General features: G+C 56.0%; 2 protein-coding genes across 19 annotated transcripts in view; one reads left to right on the top strand and one right to left on the bottom strand.

Moving 5' to 3' along the window:
- The window catches only part of CFAP99 (cilia and flagella associated protein 99), a 35250-nt gene extending 12175 nt beyond the window's left edge, over window positions 1–23075 (bottom strand). For 3 of the 6 annotated variants that reach the window (XR_004283336.1, XM_032333617.1, XM_032333618.1), the window contains exons 1-6: window positions 22888–23075; window positions 15071–15198; window positions 4673–4817; window positions 3753–3847; window positions 2087–2199; window positions 798–975 (exon numbers count right to left, since the gene is read on the bottom strand). Coding sequence is in view for 5 of the 6 variants with exons in the window: in XM_032333617.1 (XP_032189508.1) it covers window positions 798–975; window positions 2087–2199; window positions 3753–3847; window positions 4673–4817; window positions 15071–15181 (642 nt within the window). In the remaining variant the exon portion in view is untranslated. The remainder of the gene's footprint in view (window positions 1–797; window positions 976–2086; window positions 2200–3752; window positions 3848–4672; window positions 4818–15070; window positions 15199–22887) is intronic. The other 3 variants (XM_032333620.1, XM_032333621.1, XM_032333622.1) reach the window with 3 other exon arrangements.
- A 250-nt stretch (window positions 23076–23325) lies between these two features.
- Window positions 23326–25709, top strand: part of ZFYVE28 (zinc finger FYVE-type containing 28) — a 109339-nt gene continuing 106955 nt past the window's right edge. For all 13 annotated transcript variants that reach the window (XR_004283333.1, XR_004283332.1, XR_004283335.1 and 10 more), the window contains exon 1: window positions 23326–23721. Coding sequence is in view for 8 of the 13 variants with exons in the window: in XM_032333610.1 (XP_032189501.1) it covers window positions 23683–23721 (39 nt within the window). In the remaining 5 variants the exon portion in view is untranslated. The remainder of the gene's footprint in view (window positions 23722–25709) is intronic.

Here is a 25709-nt window from a genome sequence, read left to right as displayed (position 1 = left end):
CTACCCCCTTACCCTCCACACAGTCCTCAACTCTGTGAGGAAGCCAGATTTGTTCCAGGAAGCTGAATCACCACAGGTGCTTGGGGCAGGGACCACAGCACCCTGATCAGGGGATCGGCTCAAGGGGAGGCATGCCACTTGAGCGGGTCGTGGAGTTCTTGGCCCTACATGTCCTCTCATGGCCTGGATGGTTCACTACAATGATGGACGTTTGCCCAAAGATAAAGGGGACCCACAGAAGCACAGCTAGAACACCGATCCAACCAGAGGCAGACAGTTCTCTGCAGTCTAACCCAGATAGAGCTTTTTCCTGGTATTTGCAATACAAAGCATCCTGACTGGCAGGAGTGTCACCAAGATTGGGAGAGGGAGAAGAGAGGGAGGGGATGAGGTCTAGGCAGAGGGGACAGATGTGCAAAGGTGCTGGGGCGGGGACAGGCCCATCTGACTGGGGTCACACAGATAGATGTTATTGCCGGCCTGTGGCCTGGAGAGCACAGAAGAGAATCTGGGGATTCATGCTGCACTGTGTGTGATGTAACGGGGAGGGAGAGGTATCCTGCAACAGGCTGCAAGTCCCCAGTCCAGAGGAGCCTGAGCCCCATGGTCCCCCAGTCTCATTTCACGTCCCTGACCAGACCTCAGTATGTGGAGCCCAGGAATCTACTGGGCAGGCTCTGGATTGGCAGGAGGGGTCATCAAACACTTTTAATCTGGACCAGAGTGCCCTCAGCCCTGGGGAGAGCCAGCCGGCCCCTGGCTCACAGCCTGTGCCCACAGCAAATGCCTGTACTTACTGGTTTTGATTTGGCCACAACAGGAACTGGCTCGGGGACCGGAATGGCGCGGGGCCTGGGGACAGTCAGGTTGAACTCCTTGGGCTCTGTGACCCTGGCCTTGGTCTTTGAAAGAGGGAGCTGATTGGCCATCACTTCCTCCAGCTGGTGGATCAGCTCCTGGACCTCTGGCTGCCATCTTGAAGGCAAAGGTGGGAGCAGCCACTTATGGCCACTTGCAAAGCAGGTCAATGAGGGCGTGGTCCTTGGGATCCAAAGGATGCCCCCAAGCGCCCAGAGTCTACCTCGGGGTGGGGTGATAATGGCTCCAACGCTGGCACTGTACCAGCTCCTCCCAGAGTCATACAGCAGGTGGGGAAGCAGGGTCCGCAGCCCTGTGTTCCCAAGCCATGCTGGTGAGTGAGTGAATGGGGAGCTGGAGGGACGGGGCCAGAGTGATCCTCACTGCAGGGGCCCAGCGATCTGAAGGGGAGCAGCAGTGGGGATGTGGAGCTAATCTGGGCCAGCACATGGCCCAGGGGACAGAGGCCAGGGCAAGCTGGAGAGTGCTGGAAAGTTCTTGGAGCTGTGCTATTGGTGACAGATGGAGAAGAGTTCCAGGGGCGGGGTGGGGGTGTCCCGGAGCAAGATTTGGGCAGGGCATTGCCCACACCACCAGCCTGGCCTGTGGGGTTCCCCTGAGAGCAGGCATCATGCCTTGGATAGCTCCTCCCCCAGCTTGAGGACTGTGGCCCCAGAGGAAGGAAGGGCCTGTCTGAGGGCCAACAGGGAGTGGGGTCTCCCCAGGTCTAGGAACGGTAGGGCTGCATGGGGCTGGGGGCAGGGGGCAGGGTACCCTGGAAGCAGGCTGACTCAGAAGTAGCTCTCAGGCCCTGCAGCCCGAGCACCTGCTGGCAGCCCTGTGGATGGACCGTGAATCCAGCCCGGCTGGGACTGAGGACTCTGAGGCCTTTCTTCTGGGGCAGGGTAGCTCCAGGGACACCCCACGGCCCCAGGGCCAGTTTCCTTCCCACAGGACTTCTGCCTCCTCTGGACTATACCTAAGGTGGTCTGCTTGTCAGAAACAGTCTTTCCGGCCCCAAGAAGACAAGGTGGACACCCCCCCAGGCCCTATCAGAAGGGAAGCAATGGGGGGCAGCTTTACCCTGCCCCCCCATGCTGGTCCTTCTGAGGGTCCTGGCCTGCACCTATGAAACCAGCATCTGCCCAAGCCTGTCAGGGTACGTGGGGACAAGCAGTGAGGGTGGCTTTGTGGGGTGGGCTGCAGGGAGGCCCCCAGCGTGGCCCACCTCATCAGGGGGTCGATCCAGTTCTCTCTCACATGGGCGGTCTCATAGATGAGGCTCCATTCATCCTTGATCCATGAGCACAGGTTTAAGGGGTTGAAGAAGAACCCAAGGAACTAAGGGAGAAACAGGAACCACTGGGGGTGGTCCTGGGCTCCAATCCCCCCATCCCGGACGCCAACCCCCCCATGTCCCCTCCCACAGAAAGCCAGCATCCAGAGGGTGGGTGCGGCTAACATACCATGAGAGGAAACCTAGGCAGGAAGCCCCTCAGGACAGACCCTCTCTCCCCATAACAGAGACGGATGTCTAACCCCTGCCCTCCTCCACTCTGGGGAGCTGCCCCTCACCGTATGGGCTTCTGCACACGGTATCTGGGCATTTGGGGCAGCCCACCCCAGTCTTGTAGCATGCCCCGGCCAAGCAGGGCCCACCCCCGCTGGTGGGGACCCTGTGCTTGAGCCAGCTGCCCAAGACCTGCACGGCCCACCCCCCACTGTTTTTTTGTTTTGTTTTGTTTTTGCTTAAAGATTTTATTTATTTATTTGACAGAGATAGAGAGAGAGATCACAAGTAGGCAGAGAGGCAGGCAGAGAGAGAGGGGGAAGAAGGCTCCCCGCTGAGCAGAGAGCTCCATGTGTGGCTTGATCCCAGGACCCTGAGATCATGACCTGAGCTGAAGGCAGAGGCTTTAACCCACTGAGCCACCCAAGCGCCCCACACCCCCCACTTCTGGAGAGTTCTTGGTGGGGACAGACGGACAGTGGTCTGCCTCCCCCACCCCCACCCCGTTGGCTCCAGAATTCAAGAAAGGAGTTGCCCTGTTTTCTGCAGTCTGCTTCTGCTCGCCCAGGGCAGTGATGGTGGTGGGCCCCAGGAGCGAGCTGCCCTCAAGGGATTGAGGATGTGTGCCCTGGGATGGCTCGGACCCCGCCGCAGCAGGAATTTCCAACGGCTGGGGGCTCCTAACGGCTGCTTTCCAGCCACGGCCTTCAAGTGTAACAGTTCTGGTTCTAGAAGGCACAGCACAGTTTAGCTTCTCAGGGGAGGCTGGCCATCTTGGGGAGCTGGAGGCTTTTGTAGAGCCAGCTGGCTGTCGCTTGGGGAGGCCGTGGCCCCAGGAGGAGCTGTCTGCCCTGCTGAGATGAAGCTCAGGCCCTAGCCCTCAGTGAAGGGGTTGCCAAACCCTGCTGGGGAGCTTCTCTGTCAGGGGGTCCTCCAAGCTGAAGCCACACTCCAGCTTGGAGGGCCTTGTCTAGTCAGGGCACCACTCCAGACCACTCAAGCCAGGCTCCCCAAAACCAGCTGGAAGGGGAGGCTACATGCTGCAGTCCCCAGGGAGAGCTTCATGTGGACAAGGAAATAGGACGTCTCTGTCTGGTTACTGCTCACTGTACTGTGAGCAGTGGGCCTTGGGGACAGGTCACTTACTGGGGGCGGGCCCGGCAGCACAAGAGTCGTGTGTCGGCATTGATCTTTGGCTCAAGTTGTGATCTCGGGGTTCAGGATCAAGTACCGCATTAGGCTCCCTGCTCAGCGGGGAGCCTGCTTCTCTCACTGCCTGCTTGTCCCCCTGCTTGTGCGCGCGCGCGCTCTCTCTCGCTCAAGTCAAATAAACAAAATCTTAAAAGAACAAGGTGGAGACACAGGGTGGGTGGAGAGGCCGCACCTTGTGCATTTTGTCCACGGGCTGGGCCTTCACGATGTCACAGAAGAGCTGAAAGCCAAGCTCCTGCAGCTGGAACATGGCCAGGTAGCAGATCACTAAGGAGACAGGGCTGGTGAGCGTGGGGCCGACCCTGGGGGGTCCTCCCTCCGCCCCCCTAGCACTGGATCTTGGGGGAGTCAGCCAGAGGCCAGGGCCTGACAGGTGCACACAGGCCCCAGGCCCCACCACTGTCAGGGCGGCCGCTCCACCTGGCAGCCCGGGAAAATGACAGGATGACAGGATTGCAAAAATGAGGTCGTGTCACACTGGTGAGCGTCCCGCGGTGTCCGCCCCACTTCCACACACATTAACGCCTCTGATGAGTTCTCAGAAATGCCTGAAGGCCCCCGGGTAGAAGTAAAATCATTTTGGATTTTTGTTTGTTAATTCTGAGAGACCAAGTAGCCTCGAACCAACAGGAACTTGAACTCCCTAGGCCAGGTGAGGGCCGTCCAAGGGACTGTTGGTTACACAAACGGGTAGGTAGGCCAGCGATGCACAGTGGATTCGAGCGGAGTGTCGTGGGTGTGGGTGGGGCCTAGGAGCCAACTCCAGACCTCACCTCTGGCCACCAAGCTCAGCCCCCCAGCACCCCTCAGTCCCCATGCCCTGTCCCCCGGGACAGGAGCCCTGTGCTCTTCAGTAGGCCTGGAGTCTGTGTCCATGTCTGTCAGGTGGACCCTGGCCTGTGCACTCACGGGCATCCCTGAGGACCCAGTGAGTTGAGGGCCCATGGGAGACGCCAGAAAGCAGGAGTGCCGTGGAAACAGCAGGAACCTGAGGAGGGTCCGTGCACTCCAACTTCCCCAGGTCATCACTGCTGCTGCAAGTCTGGAGCCCTTGTCACAAGGGCTGTAGGCCTGGCCCACAGGGACACCTACCCTGGAAGAGGCTGTAGTCGGCCCGTGGGCACAACCAGCCGGCCCGCACGTAGAAGGCGTCCACCACCACGGCCATCAGCTTCCGGTACTCGAGGCACCCAGACAGCAGCTCCAAAACGAATGCCTGCTTCTGGGGGCTCAGAGTCTAGGAGAGAAATAGCGGGAGGGGGTCATGGGCCAGGGCCAGGAGCCCCTCCATGCAGGTGAACCCAGCCAGGGTACCGCCCCCATAGCTGCCGGCAGAGCCTCCCACCCATCGGGTCCGCCCACCTCAGGATGGGGGCAAAGACAGAAATAAACATGGAAATGATGCATTAAAACGAATGCCCCAAAAGGACAAATGTGTGATTTCATGAATGGGAGGTCCCTGGAGAAGTCAGACTCCCAAGACAGAAAAGCAGGATGCTGGGGGCTGGGGGCGGGGATGGGCAGCTGGGGCTTCATGGGGATGGTTTCTGTTGGGGACAGGTGGGGATGGCTGCGGAAGGTGAAGATACTTAATGCCGATGAACCTTGTGTTTAACATGGTTAAGACGGTGAACAGTCTGCCTCACATGTGTCTCACCACAGTAAGAAAGATGAAGAAGCTCTTGTAAAGGTTAAAAAAGTAACCCCCAGAGAAATAAGAGAATGGTAAGGCAGCCTCTGGGGAACTCGTTGGGTATGCAGACCAGGCGGGAATCACCAGTAATGGGGGCAGAGGGGACGGAATGTACCTGATAGGGGGTCACGCTGGGGAGACTGCAACATTTGGTAAACTGTGTTTGCATGCGCTTATTCAAAAAAGGAATTGAGCTTTTGAAAATAAGAAGAATGAAAAAGGACGTCCAGGACTGCCCGCATGGCCGCACAGAGGCCTGGCATGGGGGAGGGGAGCAGGTGCTGAGGAGCCTTTCCTGCAAGCAGTCTGGGAACACGTTTCGGGCACCTTATACCCACCCCCCAGCCGTGCCCTTCAGCCCAACAATCACACTTCTGGGAATGGAAGGGAACCATCCAAAATGCAGGAGATGCCCCCACACAAGAAAAGTTCAGGGCATTTGAGAAGAAGACTTTTCAAGCGTTTTCCCCCCATCATCTGCTTTGTTCTTCTCAATTTGGAACGTTGGTGCTTTCTGCCTGTGTCTGGCTGGTTTCTGTCACCCGGCTCTCCTGTGCCCTAACTGAGCTTGCCAGGATGTCGGCCTCGCACGGTTTACATGGAAAGACAAAATGTTTTCCATCGGTGCTGGAACATATGTTTAGCTTTTCCATTTTAGAAGAAAGAAAAATAATCCTGTATCATCCTTGTACGTATGTCCCAAGCTTTTCCACTTTGGAAGAAAAAAAAAATCCAGTATTGTCCTGTGCTGTGAAGTTTAGACTAATTCATACATGTTGTATTAAACCTGCCAAGTAGGGCGCCTGGGTGGCTGAGTGGGTTAAAGCCTCTGCCTTTGGTTCAGGTCATGGTCCCAGGGTCCTGGGATCGAGCCCCACATTGGGCTCTCTGCTCAGCAGGGAGCCTGCTTCTCCCTCTCTCTCTGCCTCCCTCTACCTACTCTTTAAAAACAAAAACAAAAAACCTGCCATGTCAATTGTAATGTGAAGATTTTGTGAGCACTACGCTGCTTGGGACGCCTAAAGGTATCTGGCCGTATATGAAAGAAGTGCGGGGCAAGGGGAAAGGGTAGGAGCCTACATGTCAGTGGCGGGAGTCGCTGTCTCCCGTGGGGCAGGGATGGCAAGGCTGCCATGCCCTGATGCCCCGCAGAACTGAGAATGCGGCCCCAAGACTGGTCCTGCAGGATGAAGTCAAAGTTCAGACCAGCCCCTGACAGGTGCAAAGCACATCAAAACAAACCCACCTGCAGGGTACCTGGGTGGCTCAGTAGGTTAAAGCCTCTGCCTTCAGTTCAGGTCATGATCTCAGGGTCCTGGGATCCAGCTCCGCATTGGACTCTCTGCTCAGCGGGGAGCCTGCTTTCCCCTCTTTCTCTGCCTGCCTCTCTGCCTACTTGTGATCTCTATCTGATAAATAAATAAAATTAAATAAAAAACAAGAAAGTTTTTTGGGGGGGGCAATCTATTAAATACATTTTGGTATCTCGTTGTTTTAGTTTGAATTTTTTTCTTGTCAGTGAAATTTTCCTCTGTTTACCGGACATTTATTTGTAATTCTGTGAATTACCAATTTACATTCTTGGCTAACTTTTTATTGAGACAATATTTTTCTTAATCATTTTTATGAGCTATTTTATTTTATTTTATTTTTAAAGATTTTTATTTATTTGACAGACAGAGATCACAAGTAGGCAGAGAGGCAGGCAGAGAGAGAGAGGAGGAAGCAGGCTCCCCGCTGAGCAGAAAGCTTGATGCGGGGCTCTATCCCAGGACCCTGGGACCATGACCTGAGCTGAAGGCAGAGGCTTTAACCCACTGAACCACCCAGGCGCCCTGCTATTTTATTTTTTAAAGGATTTTATTCGGGGGGGGGGAACGATCAGGGGGAGGGGTAGAGGGAGAAGCAGGCTCTTTGTTGAGCAGGGAACCTGATGCAGGACTCGATCCCAGGACCTGAGCCTAAGGCAGATGCTTAGCGACTGAGCCACCCAGGCGTCCCATGAGCTCTTTATATAGTGAGGAAAAAAAATGTGCGCACTATTACGATAGTTATTTTTCTGAGTTTGTAATTTCTCCTTTAACTTTATATAAAGTATTTTTTGGCACACAGAGCACACAGAGGTTTCTCTTTTTTTGGGGGGGGGGGTCAAATCTATCTTTTCCTTCATGGTTTCTTCCTGTTTTCATACTAAGAAAACAGAAATGAGACAGCCTGAGGACTCCTGGACAAGCCACAGGACGTTGGAGAGTCTGTGTCCCCCACGGGTGTGCGTGGGACATCTGGTTGTTGTTTTGGCAGACGGTGTCATTCCCACTGGTACCATGGGGGCTGGAAGCCCAGGGACAGTGTTCTTCAGGGGGCTCTGCGCCCAGGTTTGGTCCTGCCCTTACACGAGGGACAGCACGGCAAGGGAGACGACGTGTCTCTTCCTGCCCCACTGGAGGTGACGCAGCCCCAGGCCCCTCCAGACTGGAGCTCTAAGCTTGAGCACCACCATACTAAATCCCTGGCCCCTCTCAGTGCCTGGAAGGGCCCCTGGCAGCAATGTTCTCACACTCATAGTTCCTGCCGGCAGCCGGGCTCACGGGCTCCGTTGCAGGCTCCTTGTCTCAGGGCCCATCCCTCCCGCCCAGTTTCTTCACTGTCTGCATGCAGCCCCTGGGGCCCCTCACCCAGCCAGCCCTCCCTGGACTCCAGAAAGCTCTGTCTGCTCCTTGTCCTCCCCTCACTTATCTGTCTGTGGCCACGTAGGAGGCTGGTCTCCTGGGCTTTGCCCAAACCTACCCCTTCCCAGCCTTTCCAACCAAACACTCTCAGCTGTTCAGAAGAAACCCCCGATAGATCCTTCTGCTCCCACCCCGGGGCCTCAGGGGCGGCTAAAGGAGCCAAGCTGCTTTTTGGCTTCTCCTCTTGCTTGTCCTCTATTTCCAACCTGGCCATCAAGCAATTCTTTTAAAATGGAAGTGACATCATGTCTGTCCCTCTTTAAACCTTCCAGAAGGAGTCCTTATTGTAGCCAGTGAGGCTTCTTCTGAGTCTGTACCCAACCCTGGCCCCACTCCAGCCATACTGGCCTCCCTCTGCTTCTCCGGCATGTAGGATGTCCTCTCAGGGCCTCTGCACCTGTTCCCTCTGCCTGCAATGCTCCTCCTTGCGCACTTGCTCCTTCATTCCCAGCAGGAGTGCTCAGGTATTACCTGACCTGGGAGGTGTTCTGGACCCCACCACAGTCAGACGTCAGCCAGCAACCTTGCCCCTGCGCATACTGGCAGTTGATTGCCCATCCCTGCGAGAATGTCACCCCGTGCTCACAAGAGCAGGAACACAACGTCCTGTCTCTATGGGATATGGTAGGGACCAAGAGACCTTGCTGAGCACAGACTGGGTGCAGAGCGGGGTCTCCATCCAGCCAGGCTTCTGCGTCAGTTTCCCTGCACAATCCCCTGAGCCCTGGGCTGTGCCCACACTGGGTGTTCATTGTCTGAGAAAGCCCGAGGAAGCTCGGGGCGGCCCCGCTGGCAGGCAGGAGAGCAGTGAGTCAGCGGGGCTGGAGCGAGGCTGATGATTCTGCAGGATGCCTGCCTCTGAGGCTCAGACAACAGTGACTCTGCTTCTCATTCATTGCATCTGCGTTTAGGAAGCAGGAGTCTGTATTTTTTTTTTTTTAATAATTTTTTTAAAAGATTATTTATTTATTTATTTATTTGTCAGAGAGAGAGCGAGCGAGAGCGAGCACAGGCAGACAGAGTGGAAGGCAGAGGCAGAGGGAGAAGCAGGCTCCCTGCCGAGCAAGGAGCCCGATGTGGGACTCGATCCCAGGACGCTGGGATCATGACCTGAGCCGAAGGCAGCTGCTTAACCAACTGAGCCACCCAGGCGTCCCGAGGAGTCTGTATTTTTAATAAGGTCAGAGCCTTGAGCCTGTGGCTGGAAGCCCTCATGACATCATGCCCCAGGCAAGGAGGTCAGGCAGGGCTGCACAGGGCCCAGGGGTCCTGGAAGATGCAGAGCCAAGCAGTAAATGACACCCTGGTCCAGGGGTTAGGCTGGGTCCAGGGCCAGGTCCTTGCCTCCAGGGAACCCAGCTGGTCACAGAGGGGAGACCAAGGCTTGGTGGGGTGACATGGGTCAGAGGCCGCTTAGGCTCCTTCTGGCCAGGCTGGCAGAGGGTTGCTGGGGCTGGGTTGGCTGGGCTGACCAGGCTTTTCCTGAAAGGAGGTAGGGCCAGGCTGAGTTGCAGAGAGGGCCCCAGTACCAGAGCTTACCCTTAACCCCAAGCTAGCCTTGGTCACAGAACCTAGAGGGTGGTGGCCATCCAGGAGACACAGTGTTGTGATACCATTTTAGGCCTCAGTCCAGTTCAGGACTCCCAAGTCCACAGCTCCCGGGTGGCCCCCAGAGAGGTTAGCCAGCCCTTGGGTAAGAGTTTCATGGAAAGTCCTGGGAGAGGACCAGGCCTGCGGGGCAGAGGACCCAGAGACCTGCAAGCCTGCCCATGTTCCACCATCACCAGCTACCTCCTGCAGGAGTTCCCAGACCGGCTTGCCTGCTGGTACCGCAGAGATAGGGCAGGGCAAGACCAGGGTCCAGGGCAGGAAAGGGGCCTGGGTGCAGATTTCAGCATGTGGCAAAATACCTAGGAGCCCTGGTCATCAGTGATGCCAAGAATGAAGCCAGGGAGAAGAGCAGAGAGAGAACGTTGGGGCTGCCAGATGTCGGCACAACCCCTTCTCCCCTTCTGCTGTCCAATAGAAGAATGCTATCTCATCGTGGATGGTGTGCTCAGCCCGAATTTTTTCCAGCCCCCTGCTGATGGAGCCATGTAAAAAAGGGCTTTAATCAATGAGATTTAATGGCAGATTGCCTGGTGTAGCCTCCAAGAAGGCTCTTAGAAAGTTAGGCAGATTCACCTGGCACCTGCCTTGTGCTGTTTGCCTCTCTCCTCTTCTTACCTGGAATATGGATGCAATGCTGGAGGCAGGGCAGCTGTTTTGTGACCGCAAGATAGAGGTACATTCTAAGGAGCGCCAAGCAGAGAGGAAGGAGAATGCATTCCTAATGGTACCAGGGCTGCTGAGCCCACCCTAGACTGCCTGTCTGCAGACTGCTTCCTACGTGAGCAAAAATACCTCTAATTTCTTCAAGTCATTGCTTTCTGGGATTGTCTCATAGTCAAACACTGTTTCCCAAAAGATACATGTTCAAGTAGATAGTTCAGTCGCAGAAACACATACTGTTTCAAAACTAAAATAAGAGAAATGTTGATTAGAACTACCCCAAACGCCCTTTCGCACCTATTTGGCAACGATGAAACCAGCTGCCAGCGCAGTGTGTAAGCCAGGCTGGAGGGGAACAGACACTCCCTGACTGCCGAGGACACAGTCAGCTGGCTGTGTCTAGAGAGCTCACCAGGGCCCACTCTCTCTCATGGAGAAGCTGCCTCTTCTGGGACATGACCCCAGCTGCAGAGGCCCAGGCACACCCATCAGCTCCGTGGTGCTTCTTACCCTGAAATACCAGAAAGGACCTCCAAGCCCATCAGGCAGAGATGGCTGCGTGATGGTCACAGCCGGTAGGAGGATGTTCTTGCATCCACAGACACGGAACAAGCTCCCAGGGAAGCTTCAGGGCCAATGGCCAAGTGCAGGACTGTGCGACCAGGGGCTACCAATGACTAAAACTGTCCGAAAATTTTATACAAAAGTGATATTGTTTTTATATGTAAAAGATACCATGTAGATGTAATTTTTGACACCCATAGAGTCTCTGTGAGAGAGTCCTTCACGGTCTCTGGAAGGAACTACAGGATACTGGTTTCTGCTTGTCTCCCAGGAGGGCCGGTGGGGGAGGGAGAATCCTCCCTCACCAATGGACACAATTTTGGATCTTTTGGATTTTGGATATTTGATGTCAATAAACGAGGCACTGAAACTCAAACAAAAATGATTTCCTGAGCCCAGGCCTCCTGTGAAGCTACTGACCAGAAGAATGAGAACGGCATTCTGGGATGTGGCCTCTGGCACCTGCTGCCTCCCGGGCAAGGCCATGGCTGGTGATTTCAGGCCCCTGGCCCCTGCTTTCCCCCCTACCTTCCTGCACGAGCCCCCTCCCCTTCCCCTAACTACCCTCCCCAGCACCTCTCTCCCTGGCTGGGGGGCCTGGGCTGGGTGCTCTGCTGGGCCTCTCCCTGCCCTGCCTTACCCCTGAACTGTTAGACTGAACAACTGTCCAGTGCCTCTATTGCCAGCCCTGTGCTGACCATTCCCTTCTCCTGCTTAGGACTCACCTGCCTGCCTGTCCTTGCCTACGGCTGCCACGATGTCCCCGGGGTCCAAGCTTCTATGCACTCAGGCCCCACTGGGCCACCGCGCCCACATAGCGCCTGCCACAGGTCAGGATTCCACTGTCCCTGGCTCATGCAGACCCCTCTGCCCGGCAGATCCCCATCCTCCACAACCTCCAAGCCCTCAGGTGCTCACTCTCAAAGGCAGACCCTTGTTGGAGGCTGCTGAGACCTCATGGGCTCTGTGGAGAGCCCATGCTGTCTGCTCTGCCCAGGATGCCCCCACCTGTCCAGCCTGGTGGCCCAGCCGTCATGCCAGCTGGCCATGTGGGGTTCTGGGGGTGCGCAGGAGGGGACGGAATAGTCCAAGGCAGGACCTAAAGAGTACTGCCCCCCAGCATCCATCCCCCTTCGGGAAACTCTCAAGTCCACCCACCATCATGGTGCTCTAATGATGCCTGTTCCCAAGTGACATTAACTGTGGGGGGGTCAGAGCTGGGAGCATGGGGTGGGGCAGAGGGTGGAGGGAGGAGCTCCTCCTCATTCCCGTCCCACCCTGAGGGCCTGTCCAGGGAGCACAGGAGAACCAGGCTTTCTGGCCAGCGCAGGACGCCGGTTGGCAGCATGCCTGGTTGCTGGCACCATCACCCTCGTCCCCTCCTGTCCCTGCCTCCCTTCTCCAGCTCCAGCTGGTTCCTCCATATCGCTCTCAGGCCACTCTGGAGACTGGCGCCTGGAGAGGCTCAGCCCCATGTCTCAGCACCACATGTCTGAAGCGGTGACGGATCCCTGTGTGATCTATAGATCGATCTGCAGAGAGGAAGTCAGCGCACCTTCCCCCAGCCCACAAGTCCCTGGACCTTTCCCCACTTTTCCAGCCAGGCTCCATCTGACCACCTCAGGTGCGCTCCTCCCCACCTGGTCCCCAGCATTCTGGCAGCCACCTGGAGTGTGCCAACCTGGCCCCTCTGTCCTTGGCATCCCTCAGCAGGCTCCCTGTCTGTGCAAATGTCCTGGGGCTGCTTAACAAATTGCCACCCACTTTGCAGCTGAAAACAATAGGAATGACAGAATTCCAAAAGTGAGATGTTGGGAGGTCGGCCCCTTCTTGGGGACCAGAGAGAGAGTCCATGCCGTGTTTCTCCCCTGCTTTGGGTGGTTTCAACCGTCCCAGTATCCACAGCTCATAGATGTATCACTAAACTCTGCCTCTGAGGTTACATGGACTTCTTCCTTGTGTCTCTGCATCTGTGCCCTGATTTCCCTCTTCTTACAACGATGCTAGTCACTGGATTTGGGGCTCATCCTGAATCAAGGATGATCTTATCTCGAGATTCTTAATGATATCTCTAAAGACGGTGTTTCTCAGTGAGGTCACATTCACAGGTAACCAGTGGTTAGGACTGCAACTTATCTTTTTTGAACCAAGAAACCTGCCCTTCTCTGGACTGCTGGCCCGTTTACATGCCAGGTCATTCTCTGTCAGGTGGCAGTCTTGAGCATTTGTCCAACAAAAGCAGCAGATCATACCAATTTTCTGACAGCTGGAGACAAGAGTGTGTTGTCCCAGCTGCCTGAACTCGAGGTGGACATTTGAAAGGATCTGGGGGCCCAGCTGCCTCTCTGCCCGGTGTGAGCATCGGTGCCCTTCGCAGAGATCCCGGGCGGCTCTCCGGGGCACGGACGCCGTGCTGATCTCCCTCCCCACAGAAACGCACACAGAGCAGGGTGGGCGGAATCATGCGGGGCTTGCCCATAATAATCTGTTAGTTGTGGGGAAAAACACCCCACACTATTTGTTGTAACAAACGCAACTCTCTGTAACAGTTGTTATTTAGAAATAAAGACAGTAACTCCACTGTTTGTGCTGAGCAGTGGGGGAAAATTTTGGAGGGGCACAGGCAGAGGAGCCTTCTCAGAAGTGGAAGGTGAGACCCTCAAGGGAGGTCTTCCTTTTAGGACAAGAAGACTAACAGCAGTCATGGCTGCTGGGAAAGACCTGTGGCAGACAGAGAAGCTCAGCCGTGCCCTGGAGTAGCCCAAGGGGCCAGGCGGCAAGCAGGTGCTGGGGAGGCCAGTTCCTCCTGGGGTTGGAGCATTGTGGCCTGGCCATCTCCCCACCAAACCTAGGCTCTGAGGGCAAGAGCTCGAAAGAAGGGTGCAGGGGCCTGGGGGGAGGAGTGTTCCCCGAGACCTGCCCGGTCTTCCCCTGAGTGACACTGGGAGCAGGCCCTGGGTCAGCAGAGTCCGAAGCTTTCTCCTGTGGGAGAGGCTCTGGTTGCTGGAACCCCTCCCAGCCTTTTTGTGTGCCTACCACCCAGGGCTCAGGACCCTTCAGCTGCCAGTGCCCACCTACCCCATCCTGTCTCTACGTTTTCAGGCTGCCATACCACAGGCAGCCCATAAAGGAGGAGAATCCCCTACCACACCCCAAGGGAAAGAGAGTCCATCTCTGGCCCGGCGCCCGGCAAATGCTGCAGCTGAGCAGGTGGGGGGTGGTGGAGGCGGGGCCTGGTCACAGCTGTTCCCCAGGGGGTGGGCGCTGAATAGCTCTCAAGGGCCCTGGTAAAGCAATCAGAGGCAAACTCGAAGTAGAAGTTTGTGGCGTTCACACCACAGCCCAGCCTACCTTCAAGCCGCTGCAGGTGCAGTTTTTCTCGATGCTGGATGATGATGGTGGGTGGCGGGCGGTGGGCTATCCCACAGATTTTCCAATGGGACCCATGTTCCCAAAGTCCTGAAGGCAGGTCCCCCCGCAATGCACACTCCTGCTCCCTGGGCTCTGCCCTCGACACATGGCCGGCGGACACAAGGCCAGAGACCTCCATCCCAGGGAGGCCTCCGAGGGCTGCTGAGGGGTTGGGAGGGGCTAGAGCCACACCACTCCCATCCTGGGATCCCACTGAGTGGTCTCTGTACATGCTGGAAATGGGGGTGGGCTGCAGTTGGGGCAGAAAAGGACAGGGACCATCCTGGGGCACAGGGACAGGGCTGAGTTGCCAAGGGGAAGGTCCCTTGTTTCTTCCAGGTGTAGATCACAAGAGGAAGGAGTGGCGGAGTGTGGGGGGGGGCTCCTTCGGGCCTCACTGCTCTGTGGGAGGCCAGTTAGCCCACTCACTGTCTGTGCAGAGCTGCCCTAGGAAGGATGCCACTCTCTGGAGTGGTGGCCCATTTAAGGTGACTGTTCCCTATTTTTGGTTTGGGATGGTACCGCACAGGCATGTCCTGGGTTGCGGAGGCCTTATTTCTTTTCACAACACTGGGGTGACATTCTGATCAACAAGAGTGCCTCTTGAGGTCACACATGGTGACCTGCCCCTGAAGGGTCATCGTTATGACCTACAGTGACACCAAGCACACCCAGGAGCTGTGCCCAAGGCCTCTCCCCAGGTCAGAAGGGAAGCAGCTGTGAGGAAGGAATTTGATGTTGTTTTGCTAGAAGGTAACTAGCTACATGACAGGTGTCATGGGCACGCCTCGCAGCAAGCCCCGAGCTGCCCTCTGGCCCTACCTGTAGGGCTGTGGACGTCGCCTCCAAGAACTGCTCAGGACTGTCCTTCTCAGGCTGAAATTTGTTCAATTGCTCAATGACAGTTTCAATGCATTTTCCATAGTAGGCCATCTTCCCAGGGCAGGACCCTAAAAGCAAACCACTCCAGGTCACATGCTCCACAGCCTCAGCGGGTGGCAAAGGCAGCTACAGACCCCTTAGCCACAGATAGCCACTCCTGGGGAGCCTGGGGCCTCTCACAGTGAGGGAGTGTGTTAGAGGGAAGGAGGAACCCCAGCTGGGTAATCTCGGCCCACTTCCAGGACTGCATCCCTGCAGGTCTCTGCTACTTGCAGGGCCCAGGCTGGCCTTGGGGAGCCCTCACCCACAGCCCCTGGAGGCTCCCAGGCACCCAATGTGGCCCCAAGGCCTACAACTGTGCAAAGGTAGGGATGACCCCTGGGAGTGGGGGAAGCTCTGAGCATCTCTCAGCCCAGGTGGGGTTCAGTGACTGTCTAGGCAGCAGGCCTTGTCCAGAGGGGTGGGTAACCTAATCCCCAAAGGCTGGAGCAAAAAGAGTCCCCTGGTCACCAGAGCCAACACCCCCATTTTAAAGACGAAGGACCCAAAACCTAGAGAGAATGCACAATTGGTAAGTAGCCAGAACTGGTATGGCCACTGAACATTCCAGAAACATACTATCTCCAGGAGACCGGTTTGCCCAGAGACCCTCTCTGGGAGACATTGGAGAAGCTGTCTGGGGTGGGGCTGGGCCCCCAGGAACCAGTTCTAACAGGTAACCTCCAAATTGTCCTTGGAGAGGGGTGGACAGGCCCAGCAGCGGCTCCCTCCCCACCTGCCGCCCCCCTGCTGGTCTTCCCAGGCACCTGCTGTTGGCAGAGCCAGACTGCCAGTGCCCTGGGGACCACTGAGGCACCTCTGTTTCACCCCCAACAACTTGGGATGGCTCTAGATAGCAGCCCCCAGCTGAGGCCCCCTAGGGGAGACAGGGCAGAAAAGCAAACTGTCACTAGGGTCCCCAGGGAGATGGCCTATCTCAGCCGATGTGGCCGCTGGCTGAGTCCCCCAGCGCTTTAAGGAGAGTGAGGACCAAATACCAGAGGACACCTCAGAAAACCTCTGACACGAAACACTGAAGCAAGCCAGCGAGAGGAGGAGCAGAGTTCAAGCCCAGATTCAAGCACACCCCCTCCCAAAGACAAGCCATATGGGATCTGAGGAACGAGGAACCCCGGCGGAAAACGGAGTTCTTGCAAATGAAAATATGGCAGCAGAACTAAAGATGTAAATACAAGGGGCAGAAGGTAAAGTTGAGAAAATCTCCCTGAGAGCAAAAATATAATGAAGTCCAGGGGCCCTGGAGGGCTCAGTTGGTTAAGACTCTGCCTTTGGGGGCGCCTGGGTGGCTCAGTGGGTTAAGCCGCTGTCTTCGGCTCAGGTCATGGTCTCAGAGTCCTGGGATCGAGCCCCGCGTCGGGCTCTCTGCTCCGCAGGGAGCCTGCTTCCCCCTCTCTCTCTGCCTGCTGCTCTGCCTACTTGTGATCTCTCTCTGTGTGTCAAATAAATAAATTAAAAAAAAAAAAAAGACTCTGCCTTTGGTTTTGGTCGTGATCCTGGAGTCCTGGGATTGGGCCCCATGTTGGGCTCTCTGCTCTGTAGGGAGTCTGCTTTTCCCTCTGTCTATCCCCACACTTGTGCGTTCTCTCGCTCTAATGAATAAACAAAATCTTTTTTTAAAAAAAGATTTTATTTATTTATTTGACAGACAGAGATCACAAGTAGGCAGAGAAGCAGGCGGGGGGGGGGGTGGGGGGAGAAGCAGGCCCCCTGCTGAGCAGAGAGCCTGATGTGGGGCTCGATCCCAGGACCCTAAGATCATGACCTGAGCCGAAGGCAGAAGCTTAACCCACTGAATCACCCAGGTGCCCCTGAATAAACAAAATCTTAAAAAAAAAAAAAAAAAAAAAGATGAAGATGCAGAAAGTAGGAGAAAAGCACACAGGAAAGCAGAGAACCTCTCCAAAAAGTCCACGTGCCAATTAACAGGCACTCCAGAAAGAGAAGAGGGGAATCAGGAGAGAAGATGTTCCAGAAAGGAAGGATGGGTTGGTTTCCTGGTAGACGGGGCTCCCAAGTGCCTTTTGTCACCGAGGGAGAGAGCAGGTGGCCTCAGAAGGGACAGGAGTTTGGAGTGGCCTCAGATTACCCAGCATTGAATCCATCTCTGACCTGGACAGAAGGATGGCATGTGCAGACAGGCAAGGCCCCACACCCTTCCCTGTCGGTTCACACAAGGGACCAGAAAGCAAGAGAATTTCTAGGTGACAGCAGGTGGCAGGCCAAGGGCATCAGAACCCAGTACAAGGGGCTCTAGCAGGAGCCCTGCACCTGGCACCGTTCTGAGTGGGTTTTACCGAGTGCTCAGGGAAAGAGGCTTCGACACTGCCCTGGTCAAGGTCAGGACCAGTCTGCATCCTCTCCCATCTGCTGGCTGCATCCCTGGGCCCCTGCACCACCCAGCCCTGCAGGCCTGACCTGGGGCTGTCCCCTCAGGGGCTGCTCCTGGGGCCAGCCCTACTTTGCAGGGACTGAAGCCAGCAGGACCCTCTCTTGTATGTGACTAGGAAAGTCCTTTCGAAACAGGGAAATGCACTGAGACCAGCCAATGGTCCTACAGAAACCAGGGCAAACTGCTGAAGGTAACGGCCAAGACCTGTGGGGGACTCTGGTGTGACACAGCCCTATTTCTACAACTGGTTTTGCCCCAAAGTGCACATGAGTGATCAGTACCAAGGGAGTGAGCGCTGGGCACGACCTGAAGGAATCTCTGAGCCAAAGGTGGCACTGAGGGACGTGTAGCCAGTTCCTTTTCTTGGTGTGGGGCCTGGACTCTAGGGAGGGGGTCTGCCCAGGTCCCGGCTCTGAGGGACCCCTTCCTGGGGTCTGGCTTGCAGTGACGGGCCTCAGGGGCCATGAAGGAAACACTGACTCTGGTGAAGTCCCGGAAGAGATTTATTTCCACCATTTGCAATCTTTGCCCTAGCAAGATTGGGTTTTTCTCCGCCTAATGCAGCTGATGGACCCACGAACACCTTATTTTATTAGGTAGGTTCTGTGCCCAGTGTGGGGGAAAGGCAGGAGGACCCAAGGCCCCTGGTAGATCAGACAGGGGCGGTGCTACCCTCTGAGGGGAGGGAGGTTTGGGGAGGAGTGGTCTCAGGTCAGGAGAGTCTCCTGCCACTAACAGCCATCATGAACAAATCCCTCCAAGTTCTCAGCTCCTGGGGGACCCTTCCTAATCTAGGATCCCAGATCCTGAGCCCTTTTCCTGCTTCCCCTGCTTTACCCCAGCTCTGTCCACCAGGCTTCTCACTGGCTCCCACACCCCTGACATGTGTCTCCTGAAATTTGAACACTCTTTGTCCTCTCCCTGGTGAGCTCCTAGGCATCCCAACAACACCAGATGCAAACACAGCCCCTGTGGAGGCTGGCTTCCTCCTCCCCCAGCTTGTCCCTTCTCTGTGCCTTCTCTGAACTCGTCTGAACTTGTGTGACGCCCCCGTGAGCAGCTGGAGCAGGACCCTGCTTTCCTGCCTCTAAGTCCTGGCCCTTACTGGAGCTGGTCCCCAGCCAGTGCCACAGCTGTGTCTGCGGGGTGAACAACAGGGCACAAAAAGGTGCCAGAAGGTCCAGAAGGTGCCAGAAGGTGCCAGAAGGTACCCTAACCGGTACTCATAGTTTTAATCTGAAAGATGGCTTTGACACCCAGAGATAGATCTCCCCAAAGATCATATTAGTGTTTTTTAAAACCTGTGCTCCCATAGATCCTATAGTTCAACAGAGTTCAGTTTTATTGTTTCATTTAAATGGAGGATAACAGATATGACAAGATTTACTAAGCAAGTAGATGTGGATGAGAACAAACCCTTTGAGGAGTTGGAGATTGAGCCTCTCTGCCTGACTCGTGAGAACATCTCGGGGGGAGCCATTCCTGGGTGAAAGAGGCACCATGCCAACATAATAAAGGCAAATAACATTCACATATTCCAGAGCTCACAAGAAAATGAGTGCAACAAGTAAAAAGTCCGTTTTTATAGAAACAATGTTAAGGATGCAGTATCTTTTATCCCTTCTCCCAGCTCTCCCTTGGGGGCGCTACCCCTAGATGGGGTCTCGCCCTTGACCCTACCATCCTGCCTCTGCTCTGAACACAGTTCAGCCTGGAGGAACCAAGAACAGTCAGGAAAGGGCTCCCTCCCTCCAGCAGCTGATTTGGGCAGTCTGCATGCAGGGGAGCTGCTCCAGGGCAGATGACTTTCCTGCCCTCCCTCCTATCCTGGAGCTGGAACATTCCAGAGAAAGCATGCTTCTAGGGGCCCTTTGGTGAGGACACAAGTCCACGAAGAGCAAGGGAACCACCCAAGCTGTCCCCCAAATCCAGAGCTGGCCTGGATAGAACAAACTGGAAGCTATGACAGCATGAGCCAGGTGGTGGCTGCAGAAGGGAGTCTGTGGGGGGTTGTGGGGAGGAGAGAGGGGTCCCTGGCTCACTGTCAGGCCCAGGGCTCCTGGGCCAGGGGATCTGCACCCTCACCCCAGCAAGCAGCAGCTGCACCAAGAAGGTGGACATCAGGAAAAGAGACCTTGGAGTTTTGCGTTCTCACTGAAGTTGGCCTATGAGCTTAGGCAATATGATCACATGTCTGGGTGGGAGACAGGTATAAAGTCATCTGATTCTGATACATGCTCTTAGCTCCTCGGTTTTGTTTTAATGGGGGCAAAACCAGAGGTTGGGAAGTGGCATTTAATTCTCAAGATTTAACTCCCCTAATCAAGACTTGACCGTCTCATATTTAAGGAAACTTTAAAGGTGGGCTGGACCAAAGCTTCTCTTTTCTTAGCAAATCCTATTTATAGAAAGAAATGAGACTACAGGAGGTTTAAATTCCATCAGACACAAACCAGTTCAACAATCTCAGCCACTAGAGAGCCTTCATTTCCATAGATACCAAATGTGTATTAATTCATATACATTCTTTCCCTGGCTTTTGAGCCTAGTAAAATTCTCTGAAGGATTTTTGCCAAGTCATGCTCTGAAGGCTTGTGCTCTAAGTACAGACCCCCATGGCAGGTTTTGCTGGTTGCTTTTTAATCTCCAGACCCCCTTTCCTCCTGAGTAACAAAGCACCAAGTTTTAGTTGGGTTTTTTGCTGCCCAGCTGGAAGATGACATTCTCCCACCTTTGTGACAGCTGGGTATGCCAAGAAGGTGTGAGATTTCAGGAAATTCTTTCTAAAAAGGCAGAGGCATACATGCTTTTTCTCTTTCCCATCCTGCTGTCTGGACTCAGAAGTGATGGCAGGAACTTGGGCAGCCATTCTGGACTGTGAGGAAACATGTTCATGATGGCAGAGAAGGAAGAGAGAAGAACCAAGTCCCTGGTGGTTTTCTGTAGCTGCTATATCTTCCAGGATTGCCTCCCCACTAACCTTCTTTATGGAAACATGAATGATCTTATTTGGGTCACTATGATCTTGGGGGGTTTTGTTATATGTAGCTTAATCTAATCTTTAAAAATTTTTAAAAAGATGCTATTTATTTAAGAGAGAGAGAGAGACAGAGAACATGAGCGGGGGTGGGGGGCAGAGGGGGAAGCAGTTTCCCCAAGAGCAGGGAGCCTGATGTGGGGCTTGATTCCAGGACTCTGGGATCATGATCCAAGCCAAAGGCAGCCACTTAACCTACTGAGCCACCTGGGGTGCCCCTAAAAAGTTTTAAAAGATTTTTTTATTTTAGGGAGAGAGAGAGCGAGAGCGAGAGTGAACATGAGCAAGGGGAGGGGCAGAGAGAGAAAGAAGCAGACTCCCTACTGAGCGGGAGCCAGACACAGGGCTCTATTCCATAACCCATTAGATCATGACCTAAGCCAAAGCCAAGAGTTGATGCTTAACCAACTCAGCCGCCCAGGCACCCCTAGCTTAATCTTAAGATTAAGAACCTAATCTTAGGGGCGCCTGGGTGGCTCAGTGGGTTAAGCCGCTGCCTTCGGCTCAGGTCATGATCTCCGGGTCCTGGGATCGAGTTCCACATTGGGCTCTCTGCTCAGCAGAGAGCCTGCTTCCTCCTCTCTCTCTCTCTCTGCCTGCCTCTCTGCCTACTTGTGATCTCTGTCTGTCAAATAAATAAATAAAATCTTAAAAAAAAAAAAAAGAACCTAATCTTAACTGATATACTCACTTCCCTGAAGCCAGCCTTCCTCCCAAGCACAGTTTCAAACTGGGAGGCATGGGGGGAAGCCTCTGAACAGCAGCAACAGCCCCAGCCTTGGAGTTGGCCAAGGACAGAACCGTAGAGAGCAGGCACCCAAGTTTCTATCCCGAGTTCTCATGCTAGAAGCACTGGCTGGGGAGGAGGAGGTCTTAGGGGGAAAGATGGAGAGTCCATTTGGGCATGTTGAGTTTAAGGGGACTTGTTAGACTTCTACCGGCACAGAATAGGTAATGGGGTCTGCAGTCCCAGGGTGATGTTCAGGCTAGAGATATAAGTTTTGGAAAGGTCAGGAGAAAATGGTTTTTTTATCAGACTGTGTGACTGCAGAAAATCACCCAGGGAAGGACTGAAGAGAAGAGCTTCCAAGGACTGAGTCCTGGAGCTCTTGTGTTAGGAGGCTGGGAAACAGAGAGGACCCCAGCCAAGAAGACTGAGAAGGAGCAACCACAAGAGGAGAGTCAGGGAGTGTGATCTGTTCCAGTCAAGCAAGGTGGCGTGTTAAGGAGGCAAGCACTTGGCCGGATTGCCTGCTGCTGACAGTTCCAGGAAGAGATGGGGATCTGATCACTGGACTTAGCAATATCGGGGTCAACAATGACTTTGATGAAGAACTTTGGAGTAGGAGTTGGGTAAAAATCTGATTAGAGTGAAAAATCAGACCTGGAGCCCACAAGAGTGGGCTCCAGAAAGAAGATGCAGAAGAGCTGAAGATAAGAAGCAACCCAGGGTGTGTGGGTAGTGTGTTTGCTCCTTACCAGAGCAGCGATTCAGTAGTAGCTGGAGAGAGTAGGGAAGATCAACCAGGCACTCAAAAATGAACATGACCCACCACCAGTACATAAGGAAATCCCCGAGGCTGCTTGTGCCCAGTCTCATTGACTCTCATAGACTAGAGAGCTCAGGGACCCAGAGCCATCAGAGCACTTAGCCCTGGGACCACTGATAAATAAAAGGAGTCTCAGAGAGTAAGTTCTCTACCAAGGGAGACATTCCTTCCATTTCCTGCACCCCAAGTCTGCACATTTCAGAACACCGAGAGAGAGAGGTGCTGGGTGGGGTCAGGGGAAAGTGCGAAACTGCTGGGGGCCTGCTGTCCTTGATCTGGACCCTCTCCTAAAGCCAAGAGCATAGCAGCATCTTCTCCCTGTTTCTCCAGCTGCCAATGGGAATTTAACTTTTTTGTATTCAACACATTTGTTTTTAGCTCTCTGCTTGATACATAATAGGTTCTTAGATTTTGGTGATTGTCTTTATGGATCCAAATTAGGGCACGGTTGGGGGAAGTAGTGAATATGGTAGAAAATCTTTATGAAAAGCACCGTTTATTGTAGCGATTAAAAAGAAAACAAAAGCACAGTTAACTTTAATCAAGAAGCTGGGAAGAAGCCCAGAAAGGTGGTCAGCGAAAGCAAGATGAGAGGATGAGCACCGCCTGCAGACCATGGGAAGCTGCTGGAGAGAGGCGCCGGTGCTGAGGGGACGGCTGAGGGGACCGGCCTCGCCCTCCTCCCTATCCGCCCCCTACCTGCTTCCTTCCCACCTCCTACCTGCGGGCCGGCTTCGCGGGCGCTCCTGCCGCCCAACCTCCCGTCCCACTTCCACCCGCAGCCACAGCAGATGCCAGAGCCAGCGGGTGCGGCAGGTCTCACAAATCCAGGCGGGTCCCCCACTTCACGCTTACTCAGCCGGGACCTCCGCCACTAGCCGGGACAGGGGGTGTGCTAAAGGGCGCAGTTTGGACGTCGTCACCTAGCAACCGGCTTGCACGCTCCGGCTCTCCCTGCGGAAAGACTACAAGCCCCAGAATACACAGCGCCCCCTGCGCGACCAAGGGCGGCGCTTCCAGGGCCCCGCCTCCCCGCAATGCCCATCGGGACTTGTAGTTTTTCGCCGTTCCCGGGAGCGCTGGGTCGCCCTCGGGGAGCGCGCCTCGGGCGGGGCGCGGCACGGCGCCTCGGGATTGGGCGGGCGGGCAGGGGGCTCGCGGCGCGTCGGCGCATGTGCGGCGAGCGGCGCGGTGGCCCGCGAGGCGCGGGTTGTCAGTGAGCCGCGAGGAGCCGGCGCCGCGGGGCCAGCGTCTGTCCGCCCGCCGGTTCGCCTGCTGCGGGGCTGCGAGTCCGCCCTGCGCGCCGCTAACGGAGCATCTCCGACCGCGCACCTGCCCCGCGCACCTGTCCGCCACCCTCCGCCAGGCCCCGCGCTGGGCTCCGCTCGCGCCAGCCGCCCAGGCACCGCGCGGGCCCCGGCCCGGCCCTGCCCCCGCGTCCGCCCCGCGCTGCAGCCGGGCGGGGCGCAGCGCTGCGGAGGCGAGGGCCGCGGGGCCGGGTCCGCGCGGCGCGGCGATGATGAACAGGTTCCGAAAGTGGCTGTACAAACCCAAGGTGAGCGCCCGCCCCTCCTCGCGTGACTGGCCCTCTCTCGCCTGCCGCGACACCCTCGACCTCCACTCCGCTACCCGCACGCGCGGCCGCGGTACCCCTGCGGCGGGTCCCGCCTCTCCTGCCCCTTCCCCGGCGGGGTCTTGGACTCTCCTGCTCTCGCGCGCGGACTTGGGCGCTCTTTCCCCTCTGGCGCGGCAGGGACGCGCCCAGCTGCCCGCTCATCCCTGTTCTGCGTGGCTCCGGGCTCGCATCCCGTGGTCCCCGGCCCGCAGCCCAAAGCGGACCCCTCCTACTTCTCCTGGGTCCCGGAGGGACCTTTCCATCCCTCTTCCCTGCCTCGGAGGGCTCCCTTATTCTTCTACCCGCCCCCGTTATCCTGGACCCAGAATGTGCCTCCCAGCCTCCCGCCGCACTCCGGAGGAGACCCTCTCTCCACTTCCCCAGTTTCGGAGGGGACCCCCATTTTTCCTCTTCCCGGGTCCCGCTGCCCCGGACCTGCGTTCCCCCAACTAGCGCTGATCCTCCCCTCGGCCCTGTCCTTGGCCCGTGCCCACCCGCGTACTCTTGAACCCAGGGCGGGTGCCTTCCTCGGCCGCGGGGTCGGGGTCCGGGCGGCGCGCCTCGCGCCTCGTTGGCTGCGCCAGTCGCACTGCGGGCGCTGCGTCCCCGCGCCGGCCCCGGCTCGTGTCCGCTGTGGCCGGCGCGGGGCTGGGGACGGGGGTGTGGGGCGCAGGGTCCTGGCCGCAAGCTGGGGGCCGGCACAGCGGGGCGGGCGGGAGCGTTGGGGCCCTGGCTGGGGGCGATACCGCTCGGGTGGGGTCACCCAACAACCTAGGGACATGGAGGCCGCAGTGGCACTGACCGATCCGAGGAACCCGCTGCTGCCCCCGCGCTGACCGCTTTTCTGGATCCGGCTTCCCCGCCCTCCCAGGCGTCGGTGGTCTCTCAGGGTGGGAGGTTTCTTTAAATCCGTGCCCTTTGGATGCGCCCAATCGGGGGAGGCAGCAGGTCTGTTTGAGAGACCGGCGCCCCGGGTCCTAGGATGAGCCCAGGGATCTGCGGGGTTTGTGCGTTCCGTGTTTGGGGTCAGAGAGTTCTCCGGAGCGTATGGTTGAGGGTTTAGGATTGCCAGCGGTGCGCCTTGCTCCTCCTTGGCCTCACCCGAAGAGGAGCTGGGTTCTTCGCGGACAGGGGCAGCCGCCCTCCCGCTCCCAACCTTCTTGTCATGTAGCAGCTCCTTGTCCCTGCAACCCTGGTGTTCCCCGGGTCTGCGTGTGGTATGGGGCCGCTCTGACCTCTGCCATTTCCCACCAGACCGCTCCTGGCTGCAGTTCCCCCCAGACCAGTCTCTGTCCCCCTGCCATCCTGCTGTAGGTTGGCTGGGGAGGTGGCAGGCTCTGCACAGGTTATTTGGACAAGGAATGGCTTTTTGCTTGTATGACTTTGTCCCCAGTTAAGGAAAAATCGAGTCTGCCTGCTGAAAGGTCATTAGGGTGGTCCGCAGTGTTCTTTTTTCAGTGTGTATGCCAGCAAGGGCTGGCGGGGGAAATGTACCATAGATCAAGTAACCTGGTATTTCCAGAAACATTCTGTCAGGAGTCCAGGGGCTCTGGGATGACTTTCCCAGCTATGGGTCTGCAGTGGCCTTGCTTCCAGGATCACATAACTGTGTCGTATTGTTGGAAGGGGAGAAAAAGTAATTGTGGGCCATATGTTTCATTAACAACTGCATACTTTCAGTGATCTTGCCTGATTCAGTTTAGGGAAAAGTCTTTAAAAGTGGAAACTGATACTGCCCTTGAGGTTGTGCCCGGGAATTGAGAATGGTGTCCCTAGTTTTCTCTCTTCGGCAAGCAGCTGCCCTTCCAAGGCAAGGTCCAGGGACTGGCCTGGGCAAGGGAGAGAGTCGTGATGGAGAATCCAGCTACAGGGGAAGGGAGGGGTCATGGTTCATCGGGTCCTCCATGTCGTCTGGTATTTGTCCCTGA

This window comes from Mustela erminea, chromosome 2 (genome assembly GCF_009829155.1).
Source record: "Mustela erminea isolate mMusErm1 chromosome 2, mMusErm1.Pri, whole genome shotgun sequence".
Classification (NCBI taxonomy): domain Eukaryota; kingdom Metazoa; phylum Chordata; class Mammalia; order Carnivora; family Mustelidae; genus Mustela; species Mustela erminea.
This window is presented reverse-complemented; position numbering and strand designations above follow the sequence as displayed.